This window comes from Centropristis striata, chromosome 8 (genome assembly GCF_030273125.1).
Source record: "Centropristis striata isolate RG_2023a ecotype Rhode Island chromosome 8, C.striata_1.0, whole genome shotgun sequence".
Lineage (NCBI taxonomy): Eukaryota > Metazoa > Chordata > Actinopteri > Perciformes > Serranidae > Centropristis > Centropristis striata.
In genome coordinates, this window is record NC_081524.1 from 15,383,756 (window position 1) to 15,402,398 (window position 18,643).

The 18,643-nt window shown below is 38.5% G+C and overlaps 1 protein-coding gene across 1 annotated transcript in view; it reads left to right on the forward strand.

The window, feature by feature from the left end:
• nkd2b (NKD inhibitor of WNT signaling pathway 2b) overlaps nt 1-18,643 on the forward strand; it is a 35,311-nt gene that overhangs the window by 13,882 nt on the left and 2,786 nt on the right. The window contains exons 4-9 of the mRNA XM_059339765.1: nt 11,314-11,374; nt 12,202-12,329; nt 14,740-14,835; nt 16,579-16,720; nt 17,384-17,441; nt 17,525-17,652. Coding sequence (XP_059195748.1) covers nt 11,314-11,374; nt 12,202-12,329; nt 14,740-14,835; nt 16,579-16,720; nt 17,384-17,441; nt 17,525-17,652 — 613 coding nt within the window. The remainder of the gene's footprint in view (nt 1-11,313; nt 11,375-12,201; nt 12,330-14,739; nt 14,836-16,578; nt 16,721-17,383; nt 17,442-17,524; nt 17,653-18,643) is intronic.

The window sequence follows — 18,643 nt, forward strand, 5'->3', positions numbered from 1 at the left end:
CTGGCAACCACAGCTGCCTGCTTCTCCAAACTGAGTGCTTACCAACTCCCATCTAAATAAAAAAGAATAAAGAAAGATGTAATATAATTTGAAATAGTAGAGAATATACAGTACAGGCCAAAAGTTTGGACACACCTTCTCATTCAATGCGTTTCCTTTATTTTCATGACTATTTACATTGTAGATTCATCAGAACTATGAATGAACACATGTGGAATTATGTACTTAACAAAAAAGTGTGAAATAACTGAAAACATGTCTTGTATTTTAGATTCCTCAAAGTAACCACCCTTTGCTTACTAGAATATAAGACATGTTTTCAGTTATTTCACACTTTTTTGTTAAGTACATAATTCCACATGTGTTCATTCATAGTTTTGATGAATCTACAATGTAAATAGTCATGAAAATAAAGGAAACGCATTGAATGAGAAGGTGTGTCCAAACTTTTGGCCTGTACTGTATTTATCTTAAACTAATGGCTGTATAGTTAAAAGTAATGGGCAAATGGTTTATCCTCTGCCACTAGCAGTACACGCTAACTTTTCCAAAGCAACCCACACATTGACAAATCAATTTTATAAAAATAATATTGTAACAATATCCCCTTAACATCCAGTGTGTAATCCACTCATAACAACATATTTGTAACATGACTGGTGGTGTTGATGAAGATGTTCTGACAAAAAGGTTGGAAACCACTTAACATATAAAGCTTTGGCCGTGTTGTTTCTCGTCCACGGCGGCGTGCAGCTGTCCTTCCCCAACATGGTTTGTTTACATTTCTCCGTCACCCACAGGAGCAGCGTAGCGCCTGTAGCTCCACCAGCCTCCAACCACAGGGCCTCGCCCCTATGAACTGCCAGGCCTGCTTTTCAAAGCTGTGACTCAAATCCCTTGCAGCTTAACAAAACGTGCAGTGAAAACAGTGGTGTTGGCGGTTATCTCACAGGTGAGAGCAATTATAACTGACATCCCAATTCTAGACAGACAGCTGGGAACCTGACACTGACGACAGTACACAGAAAGTGAACACAAAGTGCCCTTACAGGTGAGAGTGATTGTGTTGAAATGGTTTTCAGCCATCAGAGGCAGACAAGGCGGAGAGGTGCTTAGAAAGTGTTGTTGTAGCTGACAGACGACCAGTTTGAAGAGTTGATTCATACTAAACCCCCGGCTATGTGGAGTCAAATACAGCTCAGCTGGACACTTGTGAAGAGTTCCTACAGTACAAGCCAAAAGTTTACATACACTATACACTACTGGTCAAAAGTTTTAGAACACACCAACTTTTCCAGAATTTAATTGAAAATGATGCAGTTTAATGTCTCAGTGTACTCTGAAATTAATGCACATTTTATGTTGGACTAAAGGACTAAAAAAAGACACAAAATGACCAAAAAAAGACACAAAATGACCAAAAAATGACTCAAAATGACTAAAAAATGGACACAAAATGACCAAAAAAAGACACAAAATGACAAAAAAGACAAAAAAAGACACAAAATGACAAAAAAAGACACAAAATGACCAAAAAAGACACAATATGACTAAAAAAAGACACAAAATGACCAAAAAAAGACACAAAATGACCAAAAAAAGACACAAAATGACAAAAATGACACAATATGACTAAAAAAAGACACAAAATGACCAAAAAAAGACACAAAATGATAATAAAAAGACACTAAATGACCAAAAAAAGACACAAAATGACAAAAAAAGACACAAAATGACAGATAAAAGACACAAAATGACTTACAAAGACATGAAAAGAATTCAAAAATGGACAAAATAGCCCAAGACTCCATAGAGTTAAGTTGTTAACCCATTTCTTGTTCCCTGAAAAAGGCCTACTTGTATAATTCTGAAATGTACATTATTTTTCAGTTTTGGTTAAGCTTACCTTTTTTTATTTACCTCTGGCAGTTCACCACTTACCTTTGTACCCTTTCAAGCTGTTCATTTGACTTGAACTGCTTGAATTTCAATAAAAAACTGGAAAAATTGGGGTGTTCTAAAACTTTTGACCGGTAGTGTATAAAAAGACACATATGCTTTTTTTCTCACTGTCTGACATGAAATCAGACAATCACTTTTCCTGTTTTAGGTCCGTTAGGATTACCAAAATTATTTCTATTTGCTAAATGCCAGAATAATGAGAGAAGGATTTTTTTAGACAATTTTTTATTACTTTCTTCAAAGTCAGAAGTTTACATACACTAACATTATTATGCCTTGAAACAATTTCGGAAAGCCCAGATGATGATGTCATGTCTTTGGAAGCTTCTGATAGGTTCATTGACAACATTTGAGTTAATTGGAGACACACCTGTGGATGTATATCTGGGCTGGAAGATATCTGGGCTTTCCCAAATTGTTTCAAGGCATAATAGTGTTAGTGTATGTAAACTTCTGACTTTGAAGAAAGTAATAAAAAATTGTCTAAAAAAAATCCTTCTCTCATTATTCTGGCATTTAGCAAATAGAAATAATTTTGGTAATCCTAACGGACCTAAAACAGGAAAAGTGATTGTCTGATTTCATGTCAGACAGTGAGAAAAAAAGCACATGTGTCTTTTTATATAGTGTATGTAAACTTTCAGCTGGTTTCAGCTGTACATGTGAGAGGTGGAGTTAGTTGCTTTGGACCGTAATGGGATTGGCGCTGCAGCCACCTCACCCACAACCTGGCATTCTCACATCCACTGTGTTGTTTAAAGGGCCTGAGGAATGTGGAACAAATCCCCTCAGCTTTATCGGCCTGGGCGCGCTCCCCATTGGCCGGGCTTAAGAGCCAGGGGCCTGCGCGGGAGCTTACAGAATTTCACATGGAGGCCAGAAACAGAGGAACATCCTGTTTGAGTCTAACCGCCTGTCCCACACTGGCTTTGATATGCCGTTGCCCTTGTGCACTCGCTGCTTTCTTGTTTGTCAGGGTGTGTGTGCATGTTTGAAATCCTGTCTAGTTTCTGTGTACTTTTTTTTTTTTTTCGTCTGGTGCTGCAGATTGTGGTTCATTTTAAGGCTGAAATGACTACGAAACTGATACATAAGTCAGTTTTAATAATCATTTAAACCATTGAAGCCTGGAAAGTGGATATGTCGTTTTGTAGTATTTGTATAAGCTCTCAAATACTTTTTGAATTTTATTTCTATCTGCTACAGAGGCTGAAAAATCTATTATTTAGTAGAAGCGTTGACACTTCTGTTGAATTTCCAGAAAAACTTCAGGTTTTAGGGGCTGATTTTAAAATCACCCAGAGGTTTTACAGGAAGTTTTAGGCGTCAATGGGTTAAGATCCTGCTCATTTTTGTATTCTTATGTTTATGTTTAACTTTTCTGTACTACATAGTAGCATGTATGACTGAATCTCCCTAGTCATCTTGGTGCACTCTTTCACCGATCAGCGGTGGTGGGCAGCAGAAGGCCAGATCCACATTTTTATCAATGAGGGAGAACAAGTACATGTGCTTCAGGGTAATTTTTTTGTTTTCTTTTAACCATAAATGTGGGGGAAACATGTTAAACAATATGAATCATAGCAGAGCATTTTTTACATACTTTAAAACATGTCATCTTTAGGTCATTTATCTAACATATTAGCCAAACTATTCGCTGGGATTTGGCCGTTAGTTATACAAAAAAAATCTTTAAAGACATGGGAACTGGTAAATTGACAGGCATTTTTCTTAATTTCCTGATATTTTAGAGACTAAACATTTAATGAATCACTTGGAAAAATACAGTTCTATAGTCAATGACAAATATAATTGTTTTTGGTAGTTTATTTGCAATTATTTAACATAGTACACGCACAATACATGCAGATTTTAGACTCGAACGTCTAAAGACTTTGAGCAAAAACATGCACAACAAAATAAAGTATAAATTGAGTGTTAAAGCAGTGGCGGTTCTTCACAGGGGCCTCCAGGGGCCACTGCCCCTGTGAGGAAGCCCTTGGCCCCTGCTGTGGCCCCTGTGTCAAATTACTAATAAAATGATAAATTCATAATGATGGCGGTACAATTCTTACCTATTTTTTTGTTCAAACAATATCTCATTGTTCAAAAAAGGAACCAAGAATGTGTGCATTGTATGATAGTTTAATTGTGCAATAAAATATTGCATATATAAAGATAATTCTGACTGTACTGCACTTTCAAAATAAAAAAAGTAATTGTGCACAAAAATGAGAAATGTCGTTGTTGTATAAAAATAATTGTTATTGGTAAGCCTCATTGTTTCAATCAATGTATTTGTATCTTCCAAATATACTTAAATGAGATGTTTAAATGATCTAAAATAAAGATTTTGAATGCTTAAATATCATCTTTGCCATTTTTTTATATGCTAATGGGCCCCTCTGATTAAACACTGGCCCCTCCTTGGCCCCCACAGTAAAATTGGTCTAGAACCGCCACTGTGTTAAAGGAACTCCTTTCACTAAACTTTTGTTGGAGTAGATCGTTAAATGTTTGAGTACATATAACACATGGCATTGGCCATATATAAGCCCACGCAGAGACTATTGCATTACACCACCCAGCCCTGTAACCTGTGAATTAAAGCAACATGCTCTCTGTGGTGCAGTCATAACGTGTGTGGCTCCACATTTTGAACTTCAGTTTTTCGTGTTTCAAATATATAGTGAACCATGACAGCCACTTTGTGTTTCTCTCTTTCCAGTAGGGCTGGGCGATATGGCCCTAAAAGAATATCACGATATTGCAGGCTATTTTTGCGATAACGATATTCTTGAGGATATGAGGAAATTCTTAAAAAGATATAGAAAACATGATTTTTTTTTTTGTCTGTATAAATAAATAATCTAAAATGTAGTGTGAAGTGCAAATCTCAACAGTTGCCAAATACCAAAAGGAATTACTCTTGACTCTTGAGTATGAGCAAATAATAAAAATTAACCATTTAGGGGCATATTTTAATGACATTTTGTAAAGGAGAATAAAGGTTCTTGTATGTTTTATTTAAGGCATCTTATTTTGACAGTCTTCTTGTAAATTCTGTGGTGGATTCTCTGTGCTCTTATTTTGAAAGCTGCATGTGTTTACCGACAGGGAGTAAATGTTTTTTTATGATTAAAACAATTTTAACCACTACATCAAGAAGTAGGAACGTTGCCAATATCATGATATGCATTTTTTTTTACCATAAAAAAAAAAAACGATATTATTACTTGAGCACTTGAGCATTTCCACATTTTTTTTGTTATTTATCCTTCCAATCCTTCCTTATCCTTCCAGAGCAGGGGCGTCCCTCTCTACCTTTAAAAAAACTCCTGAAGACCTTCAGCTCTTCAGAGAGCATCTTCTTTCCTAGCACAACATGATAATTCTACTCCTTAAAGAATTGTCTCTAGCACTTATTGATGCACTAATAGCTCTTATTGCACTAAACCTTGATTGTTTGTTTTTATTCTTCCTGTAAGTCGCTTTGGATAAAAGCGTCTGCTAAATGACTAAATGTAAATGTAAATGTTTCGTGAACGATACAATATGGCACACCCCTACTTTCCAGTCACCGATCAAATAATGTTCTGATCTACTACTTGTATAATGTAATACATTTGCCTAACCCAGATTCATGTCAGTGGTATGAAGCACATGGTTTCCAAGTCCTTACAGTAGCTGCCTGTGTGACAGCTGAGAGGAGGGCACTCCATTACATCAGACTCCTATCAAAGCCCACTTTAATGAAGCCAAGCTGATTACAGCACCGGTGACAGATGCAGGGTGGTCAGCCAGTGATGCTAATCTTTGTTTATGCCATCCAGCAGGTCATAATCAAAGTGAGAGAAGGATCAGTGAGAGGGTGAGGAGGGGACGGGGGGGCATGCAGAGTTTAGGAGATAGTCTCTCCTGATTGAAGGTGAGCGGGTGACTTTCAGTGGTTTACGTGCTGCTCTTACATAGACAGGCAAGCATGCTCATCTCTCCCCACAGCTGTTGTTATACTAGGACCCAAGAGGCTTCGCCCCGCTGATTCATGTCCTGCCAAGGGAGAGGTTTCGCCTCCTGTTTGACCTCAGAGAGCTCCCCGCTGCCCTGAAATGGCCATATCTGGGCCATCTTGGCCACATGGGGCCAGTCCAGATGACAGGATGGCATTCTGCTCTGATCTCATTTCCATTCATAGAAAGACATGTCAGGGCACACACATAGATAGATAAAATACCCCAATTAGTAGGCAAAGGCACATTTTAGCTGTTTAGTAATGACAATAATTAATAAAGTAAGGTTGAGGCTGAACCATGGACTGAAATATATATATCTGTACAATACTGGCCAAAAGTTTTAGAACACACCAACTATTCCAGAATTTAATTAAAAACGATGCAGTTTAATGTCTCAGTGTACTCTGAAATTAATGCACATTTGCAACATTTAAAATTCTTTATTGAGCATGATAGTGTTTTGAAAGTTTATGTTGGACTAAAGGACTAAAAAAAGACACAAAATGACCCAAAAAAGACACAAAATGACTTACAAAGACATGAAAATAATTCAAAAATGGACAAAATAGCCCAAGACTCCATAGAGTTAAGTTGTTAACCCTGAAAAAGGCCTACTTGTATAATTCTGAAATGTACATTATTTTTCAGTTTTGGTTAAGCTTACCTTTTTTTATTTACCTCTGGCAGTTCACCACTTACCTTTGGACCCTTTCAAGCTGTTCATTTGACTTGAACTGCTTGAATTTCAATAAAAAACTGGAAAAATTGGGGTGTTCTAAAACTTTTGACCGGTAGTGTACATAGATAAAATACCCCAATTAGTAGGCAAAGGCACATTTTAGCTGTTTAGTAATGACAATAATTAATAAAGTAAGGTTGAGGCTGAACCATGGACTGTATAAAATAAGTAAATGTGTAAAAATAAGTGGACACAGGCAGCATGACATCACTCATTAGTTTGTGGACTACAGTTTTAAAGCATGGATGTATTTTACAAACTGGATATCTGACTCAAAGTTGGCGCCTATTCAGTCCAACGTGAATTGCTCGCCTGGTGTTTGCACTAAAAAAAGTTTTTTTTCTACTTGTTGCATTATGAATATCTGCAGTTGTGTTTCTCCCTTTTGCGTTTGCTTTTAAATAGCTTTTCTCAGCTCAAGAAAACAGTTTTACCGGGAAAATGCTTTTTAGACTGCTGGGGGACTTTGCAATACTGCTCTGATGAAATCAAGTGAGAAGTAGGGTCATTTTCTCATAGACTTCTATACTACCAGACAATCATTTTGCAACTAGGGGAGTCACTCCCTGCTGGCCATTAGAAAGAATGCAGGTTTAAGGGGACAGAGCCAGAAGTTGCTGTTAGAAACTGAACCTTAAGTACAAGAGGTGCATCATTTTAGCTTGTGTTTATGTTGTGATGAACATTATTAGGCAGAATAACTCAAACCCAGCAGTATATTTAGTGCTACTCAACACTAGCTGACTCTGAGCACCATAATTATCCTAAGTTGGACTGAAAGCTGACGCCTGATGAACACCAGGGAGAGAGAGAGAGCTGTCAGGAGACCAACATATTGTTCTTTTACTGTCTTGCAAGAGAAGAGACAGAAGTTGTGCAACTGGCCTCCTCTCTTCAGCTCCCCATATTTTCAGCCCCAGCCCCTTCCCCCTCTCTCTCTCTCCACCCCTCATGTCGCTCTCTTTGACTCTGCCTCTCTTCAGTGTAACCACTCACATCTGGTTTTGAGTCAAGGCCAGGTTGGTTTCTTCTGGAATGGAGGGCTTTTATTTCTCAATGGCCCCACTCCCTCTCCAGTTTCATGCTGCGGTGAAGAGTATGCAGTTTGTTTACGAACTGGTGTTCCTTTTCTTTATATTGATCCTACTCAATCCTCATTTTCATCACCAGGGAACCCCGCAATCATCCCCAATTAATGGCCACGCTGGTCGGCTGGTGGTCATCAAGGCTTTCCTGTGGCGCCCTGCTAAGTGTCAGTTCCAGGTGACTGTATTTTTTGAAACTGTGTACATCCTGGCCGCTCAGTATTTATCTTCCAAGGCACTCTCTGGATCAAATAAAGGACATAACTGAGATCGTTGGTCTGGTTCGGACAAGAAACTGCAGCATCACAAACACAGAAATGAATGTACAGTTGTAGCACATACTGTACAGTAAAAGTTGTTTTTAAACTAATCACACTTTTATATAAAAAGCAAGCTATCTGAGGTATTAAAAAAACATTGCTTCAAAATGTTAAGAGAAAGGATCCAGACAGTATCCTGTGTTTGTATTTTTTCCAGCATGTGTTTGTACTTGGATATGCTTCCAGACATCTGATCAAGTTGCCATATTTCATACCCCGAGGCCAGAGGAGCAGTGTAAACAATCTTCCTGTTGGCCTCCCCCTGTTTTTTGAAGATGCGATTTTCAAAATCAGTTGTGCATCGTACGGTTTGAAGAATGGACTAAAAGACGTGTGTGTGTGTGTGTGTACTTATATTTAGGGTTAGAGCTAGAAGAGGGGGATGTGAGAACAAAGATGTGCAGTGTTTTCCAGCGGGAGGATGGGTGGTAGGGAGGCAGAGAGAGGGAGAGACTGCTGGGGGATGTCTGATGTCACCTGGTAGGGAGCTATGAAAGCTTCCCCTGGTTACCCTATCCCACATAAAAGTCTGGCAGTAGGCTGAGGCTTTAGGGAAGCTTGGCAGAACTGCTGCATTAAACAGGAACAAACATCACACACCTCTGTCTGTCTCTTATGTCAAGGCGTCTGGGAGACAGAACCTGTTTACATGGAACACTGTCACTGCATATTTTCAATGCACTTTTTTTAAAAACAATGCATCTAATACCTTATCATCTCCTTGTCATTCTTGTCGAAGCGTCCGTCCCACACAGGCAGCCTCCTCCATACCTAATGTATCACACACTGTGTGGATGTGTGGCTTCAGGTGGAAAACAAGGAACACTTTGCTCTAAAATGCTAACACATTTGCGTAGCCGACAGAGCAGTTTGTGATCTGATAGTGAAAGAATGAGAGCAGCGAGATGCCAGAAAGCAGTTAATTACACATGTGGTGGGCAGATTTGAGCCCGACACCGTGGGCGATGTGGATGGAGATGCCATGTGTTTAGACGTTAAACTGCAGACTGCGGTGGGACCCAGCCTGCTCTCTCATTAGCTCCCCCGATGGATGTAATGAGCATGGAGGTGGTGGTGGTGGTGGTGAGGGGAGCCATGTGTTCAACACAAGCCCCGCTGGTCCCTCCTTGTGCACACAGCAAGACGTCTCCTCGTATCAGTGTTTTAATTAGAGACGAGATTCACTTTTTGGCAGTTGGTTGATTGATTTGTTTCATTTTCTGTAACGCTGGATCCTGCCTTTCATTTAGAGGTGCTCATACCTTGCTCTGCACCTCATGGGAGCGAGGATAAGAAGAATCAATGGGTGTCTTTGATGTTCCTCTGAGCTGCAGAATATAGTGTGTCTGTGTGAACTCCCTCTTCCTTACATACTGCCCTTCATTAAGGGACTGCGCTACAAAGAGGAGGAGATAAAAGCATCCAGTGCAGAAAGAAAACAACAACTTTGCTGCAGAAAACCACAAAAGAGGGAAACTGTGTGTGTTGTTGTGTAGGGATGCACATGCACTCTGTTTTCTGGTGTGTGTGTGTGTGTTCGGTGATTAAAGACTGCAGCTTGTTGGGGCCCAGGGTGCGGTACCAGTTGTCTCCACCTTTCCCAGAAGCCTTCCAGAGTCTGTAAAATCCCACCTCCACCTCTCCCACAGAGCTGGCATGGAGTGAAGTAAGCAATAGATAGGCCATATCTGTCCTTTAACAAACCACATCCTCCTCTGCTCCACTCATATCTGCCTCTCCTCTCCAATCTCTCTTCCTCTTATCTTTCCTTCCCTCCTTTTCCCCTTTGTGCCCTCTTTCCTCTGCTCCTTTCTTCTTCATTCCTCCCGCTCACTTCCTGTCTCTCTCCTGTTTCCCTCTCCTCCTCTCCCCAAGGCTCCACTCCCATTCTTTCTGCTGGTTTCTCTTAATGTCTCTGGTGGCCAATTTGCAGGGGGGTGTCCGAGCCTTGACCCCGAGCCTCCTCCGGCTCCCCCCGTCAGCGGTGAAGGTCAGGGCCAGATTACAGGCTGGAGGTATCATCCTCTGAAGTGAGGAATAATCACGGGCTCTGAGATTGTTAAATAGAACCACAGGCCCTGGCGCTGTCATTACTCTGAGAAAGAAGGGGAAGGGGAAGGGGGAAAGGGGGGCTCGTTCACCTAAACGCATGCAGATGTTCCGACTCTCGCTTGAGCCTCGGCTCCGTTGAAGGTACATGGAGTTCTTTTGTTTTCTAGCATCTATCTGTTTTTTATTTGTCTCATTTCACTGGGCCTCCTTGATTCAATCTGGTGGGATTTTATTTCAAAGTGTGTGTGGAGCAGCTTAGAGGACTGAGATGACGTAAATAAGATGAATCATTTGTTGTTTAAATACTTGTGGTTAAGGGGCTGTGCTGCACTTAATTTTCATTGTTTCCACAATCCAGTTGTAATTAAAGTGTGTGTGTGTGTGTGTGTGTGTATGTGTGTGTGTGTGTGTGTGTGTGTGTGCACATGGATACTCTCCATTAACACACGTGTGGAATGGTTAGGAATACATTGTGGTTCTGTTTTATGCAGGATATAGATTATTCACATATGACAGCAGAGCTTTTTCCCCCTTGCACCCCTTTGTCCTGCTTTTGTTTTATGGCTATGGAATTGTGTGTTTAATCAGTCCCATCCTATCTACATGGAAATTTCCATCTGGTAATTATTCTCCATTCAAAATAAACACACACATGTTGCTGAGAGCTCATTGTGAGGTTTGTTTTATATAAACTTATCAGAGAGTCAAGTTTTAAATGAGAAATACAACAGAACTTTTCCCTAAACTCTGGGCTTCTTCCATCAAACGCTCCTCGCTGGGTTCCATGTCAAACAGGATGAGAATAAACAGGTTGGCTATGAGAGAGAGAGAGAGCTCAAACGATGAAGTGCATTATGGGTTTTTTGATGGATGCGAGGGTCCGTTTGAAGGGCTTGGAGGAATCTTGAAAGCTTGGCTTTGGCCGTGCCCGCCGTGTCCCAGACAGTGAAACACAATAAGCGTGCAGATGTTCAAAGTGTTTGGCGGCCTGGAGCCTCCAGCCCTCGCCTCTCATCTGAGTAGGAAATGCTTTAGCTGGAACTGTTTGTTTTCTCTGTGTCTGTGGTCTGAACTGTAGATTCACTTACATCTCTGACCCCCCTCTTCCTCTTTCTCTCTCCTCATTTCTCTCCTCGTCCCAGGGGTTTCCAAACGGTGTGCTGAAGGAAGGACAGTACACAGATCAACACTGTCCCCTAGAGGGTAGGTGGAGAAGGATGCCTTCTCTCTCATTCATACATTTCATGCAGGGTTCCTGCTTTTCATGTTGGAAATCCTTGAAAACACTTGAATTTTAATGTGCTGTTGAACAGAGTTTTGCAACTGCAATTATTGCATTCATTCATTATTTTTTATTATTATTTTTTTCTCTTTTTTTTGCAACACAAAGGGGCATGATCATCATGACTGGTGTTGACAGTTGCAAATGATATTTTGATAAACTGAGGAACTACAGCTGCTTCAATGCAACCACAAAATCTGAAGGCATTCTCTTATCTCAGTTCTACTTCTTGGACTGTTTCAACCAAACTAAGTCTTCTTCAGACAGAAAACAAACATAACATAACATTGGAATATAAATCATAATCGCTCGACTGCATGCATCTGTCCATCCATGTGAAGAATAATGTATAGTAACAGAAGGCAGGACACGCAATATTCAACAATGATTCCTGTGGCTGCACCATACAAAGACATTAAATGGCTAACAAACAAATTATTCTGTTACAACTTTCAAGTTCACAGCCAGCTCTGACTCACTGGAGTGCCATGGCATTCATTATTTTTAATTTGCAAAAGCCTAAGGTATACAATGGGGAGTGTGCATGTGGTGAGTTGTTTACATTGGAGTGAATGGAGTGAATGTCATGCTGGGGTTCCTCATTTCCAAAAAAGGCAATCAACATTTAATCCACTTTATGATCTTGTGATGGCTTTAGATTTTTGTAGCTACTGAACCCAACAAATATTGCCTAATTTCTGTGTGTTTTGTTTGAGTCTAACTTGAATGTGTTGTCCTGTGTTGACAGTGGTTCTTCCTCCGGAGAAGGCTGAGGGCTGTGAGAGCTACTTGCAGTACCTGCACTCAGAGGACGGAGTGAGAGAGATACTTAGAGATACGACCAAAGCTCCCGGGAAGAAACGCATCAGTCTGGATGTAAGCAGTCACACGACATGGCAACAATACAACTCTGTAATGGGATCACTTGTTTATAACGTGAATGTACAGCAGAGGGTGTGTGTGCAGTCATGTTATCCCAATCTAAACTGTTTTTATCATCAGTTTCAATACAAATTTGTTTTAACAGTACATTGTTTTGACACATTGATGCCAATTGTGTTATGATAACCCTTTTGCCCAAAGTCAGATGGCAGATGATCCTGATTAACCCATTGACGCCTAAAACTTCCTGTAAAACCTCTGGGCGATTTTAAAATCAGCCCCTAAAACCTGAAGTTTTTCTGGAAATTCAACAGAAGTGTCAACGCTTCTACTAAATAATAGATTTTTCAGCCTCTGTAGCAGATACAAATGAAATTCAAAAAGTATTTGAGAGCTTATACAAATTTGTTCAATGGGTTAAGAAAGAAAACTATTTAGATCAAACTTGTTAAAATGTAACCACCATTTTTGCCTCTTAGGGCTTTGGTATTGTGGCATAGGGATGCATATTTTAGCAAAATAGTTCAGTTTTTGACCCTGGCCTGTTATGCCAGGACTTGCATGTTCAACCAATATCCAAAAACATACAGCTCAGGTGGATTGGGCCTCTAGATTGCTTATTTTTAATGTGTGTTTGAGTGGTTGTCTACCTGTGTTAGCACTGGTGGGCTGAGCGTCTGGGTCAGAAACGGGTCAAAGGAGTGTTGAAACTGTTTTGTGTTCCAGTGAGTGAAAGTGATTTAAACAGAGGTTAGAAAATAAAAGCATGGTGGGTAACCTCTCTCCTAGCCACAGCTGTATGCTTTCACCCTGTGCACAGAACATCTGTCTGTATGTTGACGCTGCTCCAGACCATATCCTGATTGAATTTAGGGACCAATAAATAGAATAAATAGATTGTAATGTTTAGACTTGCATGTTTTAAAGAACGGCTTAGATCTGCCCTTTGGTGATCAGCCTGGTTATGTGAGCTGAGGAGATATTATAGAGCCATAAAGGGCTGCTTCTCTCCCAGGGGGTTGGAAATGCACACTGCCTTTCACACAGTGTCAGCTCCCCACCATGCCTGCAGCACGGCCTATATTCCACATGTTTATTTTTCCAATTATGGCCATGTTACTAGATACATCTGAATCAAAGTTACTGCCAAAAAGGTTGTAACTGAGAATAGTTGGTGTGCTCATTTTTCCTGGAAGAAGGTGGAAAGACAAGGTCACAGTGGTAGAGCCCACCATGCTGACTTGTTTCTCTGTGTTAGAGTTTAAAAAAAAACGATAACTAACTGAAACTGTATTGTGTGGTTACAAAACTAACTAAAACTAACTAAAATTATAGTGAAAATGTCCTTATTTTTCGTTTTTGTCAACTTTTTTCATTCATAATTCAGTGTTTCTATTTGAACATGCAACACATGGTGAATATGTTTACTGAGACTGGGATGTTTACACTAGAACCAAAATACAAAACACCCAGAACTGTAAGAATTGAGATGATAAACCAAAGGAAATAAAGGAAACATTTATTATGACCTCTTTGAATCTGACACCCAACACATAGCCCATTACAAAAAAACTAAAACTAATAAAAACTAAACTAAAACTAAGCATTTTCAAAAAATAAAAACTAAACTAAAACTAGAAAACTCACTCTAAAAACTAACTAAAACTAACTGAATTTGAAAACAAAAATTCACAACGAAATTAAAACAAACTGATGAAAAATCCAAAACTATTATAACCTTGTCCCCCACACAAAGTATAGGCAGCAGAGAAGTGATCTGTTTACATGATGAAAACTAGAATTTCAGTTGGCATCAGTTCTGTTACTTTTAAAGATTAAGGAATTCATTTTTTAAACTATTTTTTGCACACGAAGGCAGTCTTTAAATGTGCTTGCTGATAAAGTACACACTGGTTCATGTACGGGTTGATTTGATTGTGATAAGAGGGAATACTAGTGGCATCCATCCCTTTTCTTAACAGTAAATCACCTTGTAGAATAAAAGAAAACAAGAATCATTTCCTTTTGATAATTAAATGGGATGTACTTTACTGCCCCCTGTTGTCATGAACAAGTCAAGTCAAGTCAAAGTTTATTTATAGAGCACATTTAAAAACAACCTCAGTTGACCAAAGTGCTGTACAGTTATTAAAATAGAATAAATCATACACAAATAGGTATAAATAAAAACAATGAAAACAATAAAATACTAAAAACAATAAAATAGAATAAAATAGTAATAAAAGCTCAATCCAAAACAGAGTTAGAGATAAAAAAAACGCTGCTTTTTGTTTCTTTTGGATACTGTAGGCGGATTATTACTTTGCTTATTATGGACAAAATGATGCAGATGGCAACCTTCCAACTGTTTGTGTATTAAACATGTTCATGTTTGGATCCACAGGACTTGGAGTGTGATGTTTCTGTGGAGGATGACAACCGTCAGGAGTGGATCTTCACGCTTTATGACTTTGACAACAGTGGAAAAGTTACAAAAGATGTGAGTGTTTGTTAGCGTTCATGTCTTTCCCTCAGTGTTGTTCTTTTCTACAACTGTGCTCCTTGATGTGTTCTTAAAGGAATACTTCACCCTTAAAATGAAAGTTTGTACATCAGTTACTCACCCTGTGCTGCCTTGAATTCTTGAGGAAAAAGAAAACTTTTCTCATATTCCTCCATGTTGAATGAAGAAACATCAACAAAACTATATCAATACATCTGTTGACAAACAAACTCTCAAACTACTAACATAAAGCGTCATTATCCAGTCTTATGCACACTTCTCCGAAAGAAATACATGTTTGTGTGTGAGAAAAAGTTTTCTTAACCTCCTGAGAGCCAAGCTTTTGTTTAGTATGTATTGTTAGTTTCTCCTAGATATTTTGGATCAGTAGGACCTGATTAGTACCAAAACTAAGCATTGTCTTTGAACAGGAAGTAGTTTTTGAAAAAAAATAATGGGTTAATTTTACTGTATAACACAATTAATTCACTAGTGTTTAAAACTGTTTATTTCTTTACATTTACACCCTCTCATTTAAAGAACGATAGTAAAAGTCTATTCGTTCTCAGATGAGTACTTCCTGACTAGCGGTGTCGTAGCTTGTTGCTATTGCTAAAAAATAGTCAAACTACAAACATTATTAAGCACAAACAAACAAGTTTTAACCACACAATCTGATCAGTTTTTGTACCTGGTCCACTTTTTCCTGGGGATAAGCTGCTGATTGACTTTACCAAGATGCTGCCATCTGATTTTTATACTGATTAATGTATTGACTACTGAGGACAACAGCTCATAGTTAAGCAGAATTAATTATTAAGGTCCAGCAAACCTAAAATTAAATGTCCCCATATGAGGACGCAGGGTCACAGGAGGATAAAGAACTCAAGGTAACACAGGGGAAATGATTGATGAACAAACGGCCATTTGAAGAATGAAGTGTTCTATTAATATTGGTAGTCTGTCCCCATCTGTAATGAGCTCAGATGAGTTATGGACCATTTACCAAAAAATATGTAATCTGATAAATATTTGATTATATACACTACCGGTCAAAAGTTTTAGAACACCCCAATTTTTCCAGTTTTTTATTGAAATTCAAGCAGTTCAAGTCAAATGAACAGCTTGAAAGGGTACAAAGGTAAGTGGTGAACTGCCAGAGGTAAATAAAAAAAAGGTAAGCTTAACCAAAACTGAAAAATAATGTACATTTCAGAATTATAAAAGTAGGCCTTTTTCAGGGAACAAGAAATGGGTTAACAACTTAACTCTATGGAGTCTTGGGCTATTTTGTCCATTTTTGAATTCTTTTCATGTCTTTGTAAGTCATTTTGTGTCTTTTTTTGGTCATTTTGTGTCTTTTTTTAGTCATTTTGTGTCTTTGTTTGGTCATTTTGTGTCTTTTTTTGTCATTTTGTGTCTTTTTTTGGTCATTTTGTGTCTTTTTTTAGTCCTTTAGTGCAACATAAAGTGTGATTTTGAATCTTTTTTTTACTTTCAAAACACTATCATGCTCAATAAAGAATTTTAAATGTTGCAAATGTGCATTAATTTCAGAGTACACTGAGACATTAAACTGCATCATTTTCAATTAAATTCTGGAAAAGTTGGTGTGTTCTAAAACTTTTGACCAGTAGTGTATGAACTGGTCCCTGGCCTCCTGTCCTTTTGCTAAAGTTGCCCCCAGGGAAAGCATGTAGAGTATCTCGCTGTACTAACTGTGTTTATCTGATTATAAAGGACATGTCCAGTCTGATGCACACCATCTATGATGTGGTGGACGCCTCTGTCAATCACTCCTGCCATAATAAGAGCAAGACTCTGCGAGTCAAACTGACCGTCACTCCGGAGCCCCGGTGCCACCGGAGAGAAACAGGAACTGGTAAATGAAAACAAAACAGCATCAAACCTCAGACAATATATATTATCATAATATGATATCAGCTATAATTAGTAGAACCCACAGACTGGCATTTGTGCAATGATTTCTAACGTTCTTACACATATTTTAATTTTGTATCCTATTTTTTTTAATTTTATTGTCTTTGATGATGTTCTGTTTTTTTTGTTTTAACTGTTGTATTGCCTCCGTGATAATGTACCTTGTAAAGCACCTTGTAACCCTGGTTTTGAAAGGTGCTATAGAAATGTAGTATATAGTATAAATATAGTAGTTTGTTGTTTTTTTCTTCCTTTTTATAATTAGACTGTTATGCTTTTAACCTGTAGCACTTTGAGATTTCCTGTAATGTAAAGTGCATTACAAATAAAATGTATTATTATTTATTATTAATAAATAAATAAATAGATTGTAGATCCTGTCACTTAATTATTGCAGACATTACTGCTATTTTTTCTGCACATTTTCAGATGTTTGTTCCTCTGTTCACACCTCCTCCTGCACCTGGAAAATATGTAGTTGTTTTCTAAAAAATATACAAAAAAATAATTTAAATTGTTAATATTATAACTTAACAGACATTTCATCTGTGGCATAAAAAAAAACTTTTTTCCTGGTGTGAATTCTTGTGTTTTCCCTCTTCAGATCGCTGTCACCAGGAAGAGGGCCGCTCAGCTGACAAGCGGCTGTCCTCGTACATCAGGTAGGAGGCTGCTTTGTGAATATTCTTGTAAATTAATTGTGTAATTAATTGACACTAATAATTGGGTTTTTGCTCATTTTTAGCAGCAAAGGTCAGAGCAACGAGGCGCCAGCCCCAGAGGGCCAGCATTACTGTGTGGATGAGAACACGGAGAGGAGGAATCACTACCTGGACCTGGCCGGGATAGAGAACTACACCTCCAGATTTGAAGGTTTGTCTCTTTTTATTTTGTGTTTACAGCCTGCTTGTTATTTATTTATGTGAATATTTTTTATTGGGTTTTATAATACATACAGCACAAGAACATCCATGAACTCAAATGTATTGTGCGCACACCATAAAATCAATAAGAAATAATAATAATAAAAATAAACATGATTAGAATGTCCCAAATATATTAGCGTTAATGACAATAAGAAAAATAAACAGACATTCTGACACAAAGAAAAGCAATAATGGTAAAACTTCACAAATGATGCAAATCAGCTATACAAAACCCACAGAGGTGAACAGAGAAGTAAAAACAAAAAACAGTCAAATAAATAAGTAAATAAATAAATTCACAGGGCCCTTGAAATCATTTAGTCTACGGGCAGCTTCTCAACATATAGTAGGAACGGTTGCCACAGCTTTTTGAATTTACTTTCTGAGCCTTGAGTCGTATATCTTAGTTGTTCCACTTTAAGATAACCACTACGTCCATCACCCACCGCCCATGAGAAGGGGGTACCGACTTTTTCCACTTAAAGAGGATAGTCCGCCGTGCCAGAAGTGTGGCGAAGGCCACTAGCCTGCTTGTTATTGAAGCAATATTATTACAATAGCTGGGATTCATTTACTTATTTATTATGCGTGTCAGAATGGTTCATTTATCTGTTAACGGGCAGATTACAGTCTATGGTGCCAACTTCTGATGAAACTATGCATGCTGGAACAAAGTTTATTCATTCCAAACCAGCAGATGGAGACGTGGCTTAATTCACATATCTTTTTTACGACTTTTTAAAAGTATGCTTGAAATTTGTTGGCTCCGCTGCCATGGAGCTCTCTTTGTCAAATAACTAAAAGAATGTGATTTGTTTTGTGACACTGTTAGCGAAAAGAACAATTCTGCTGAACTGGAAACAAAAAAATCCTCCAGTTTATCAAACTTTAATGAATGATATAATGAAACATTTGCAGTTAGAAAAAATAAAATTCAC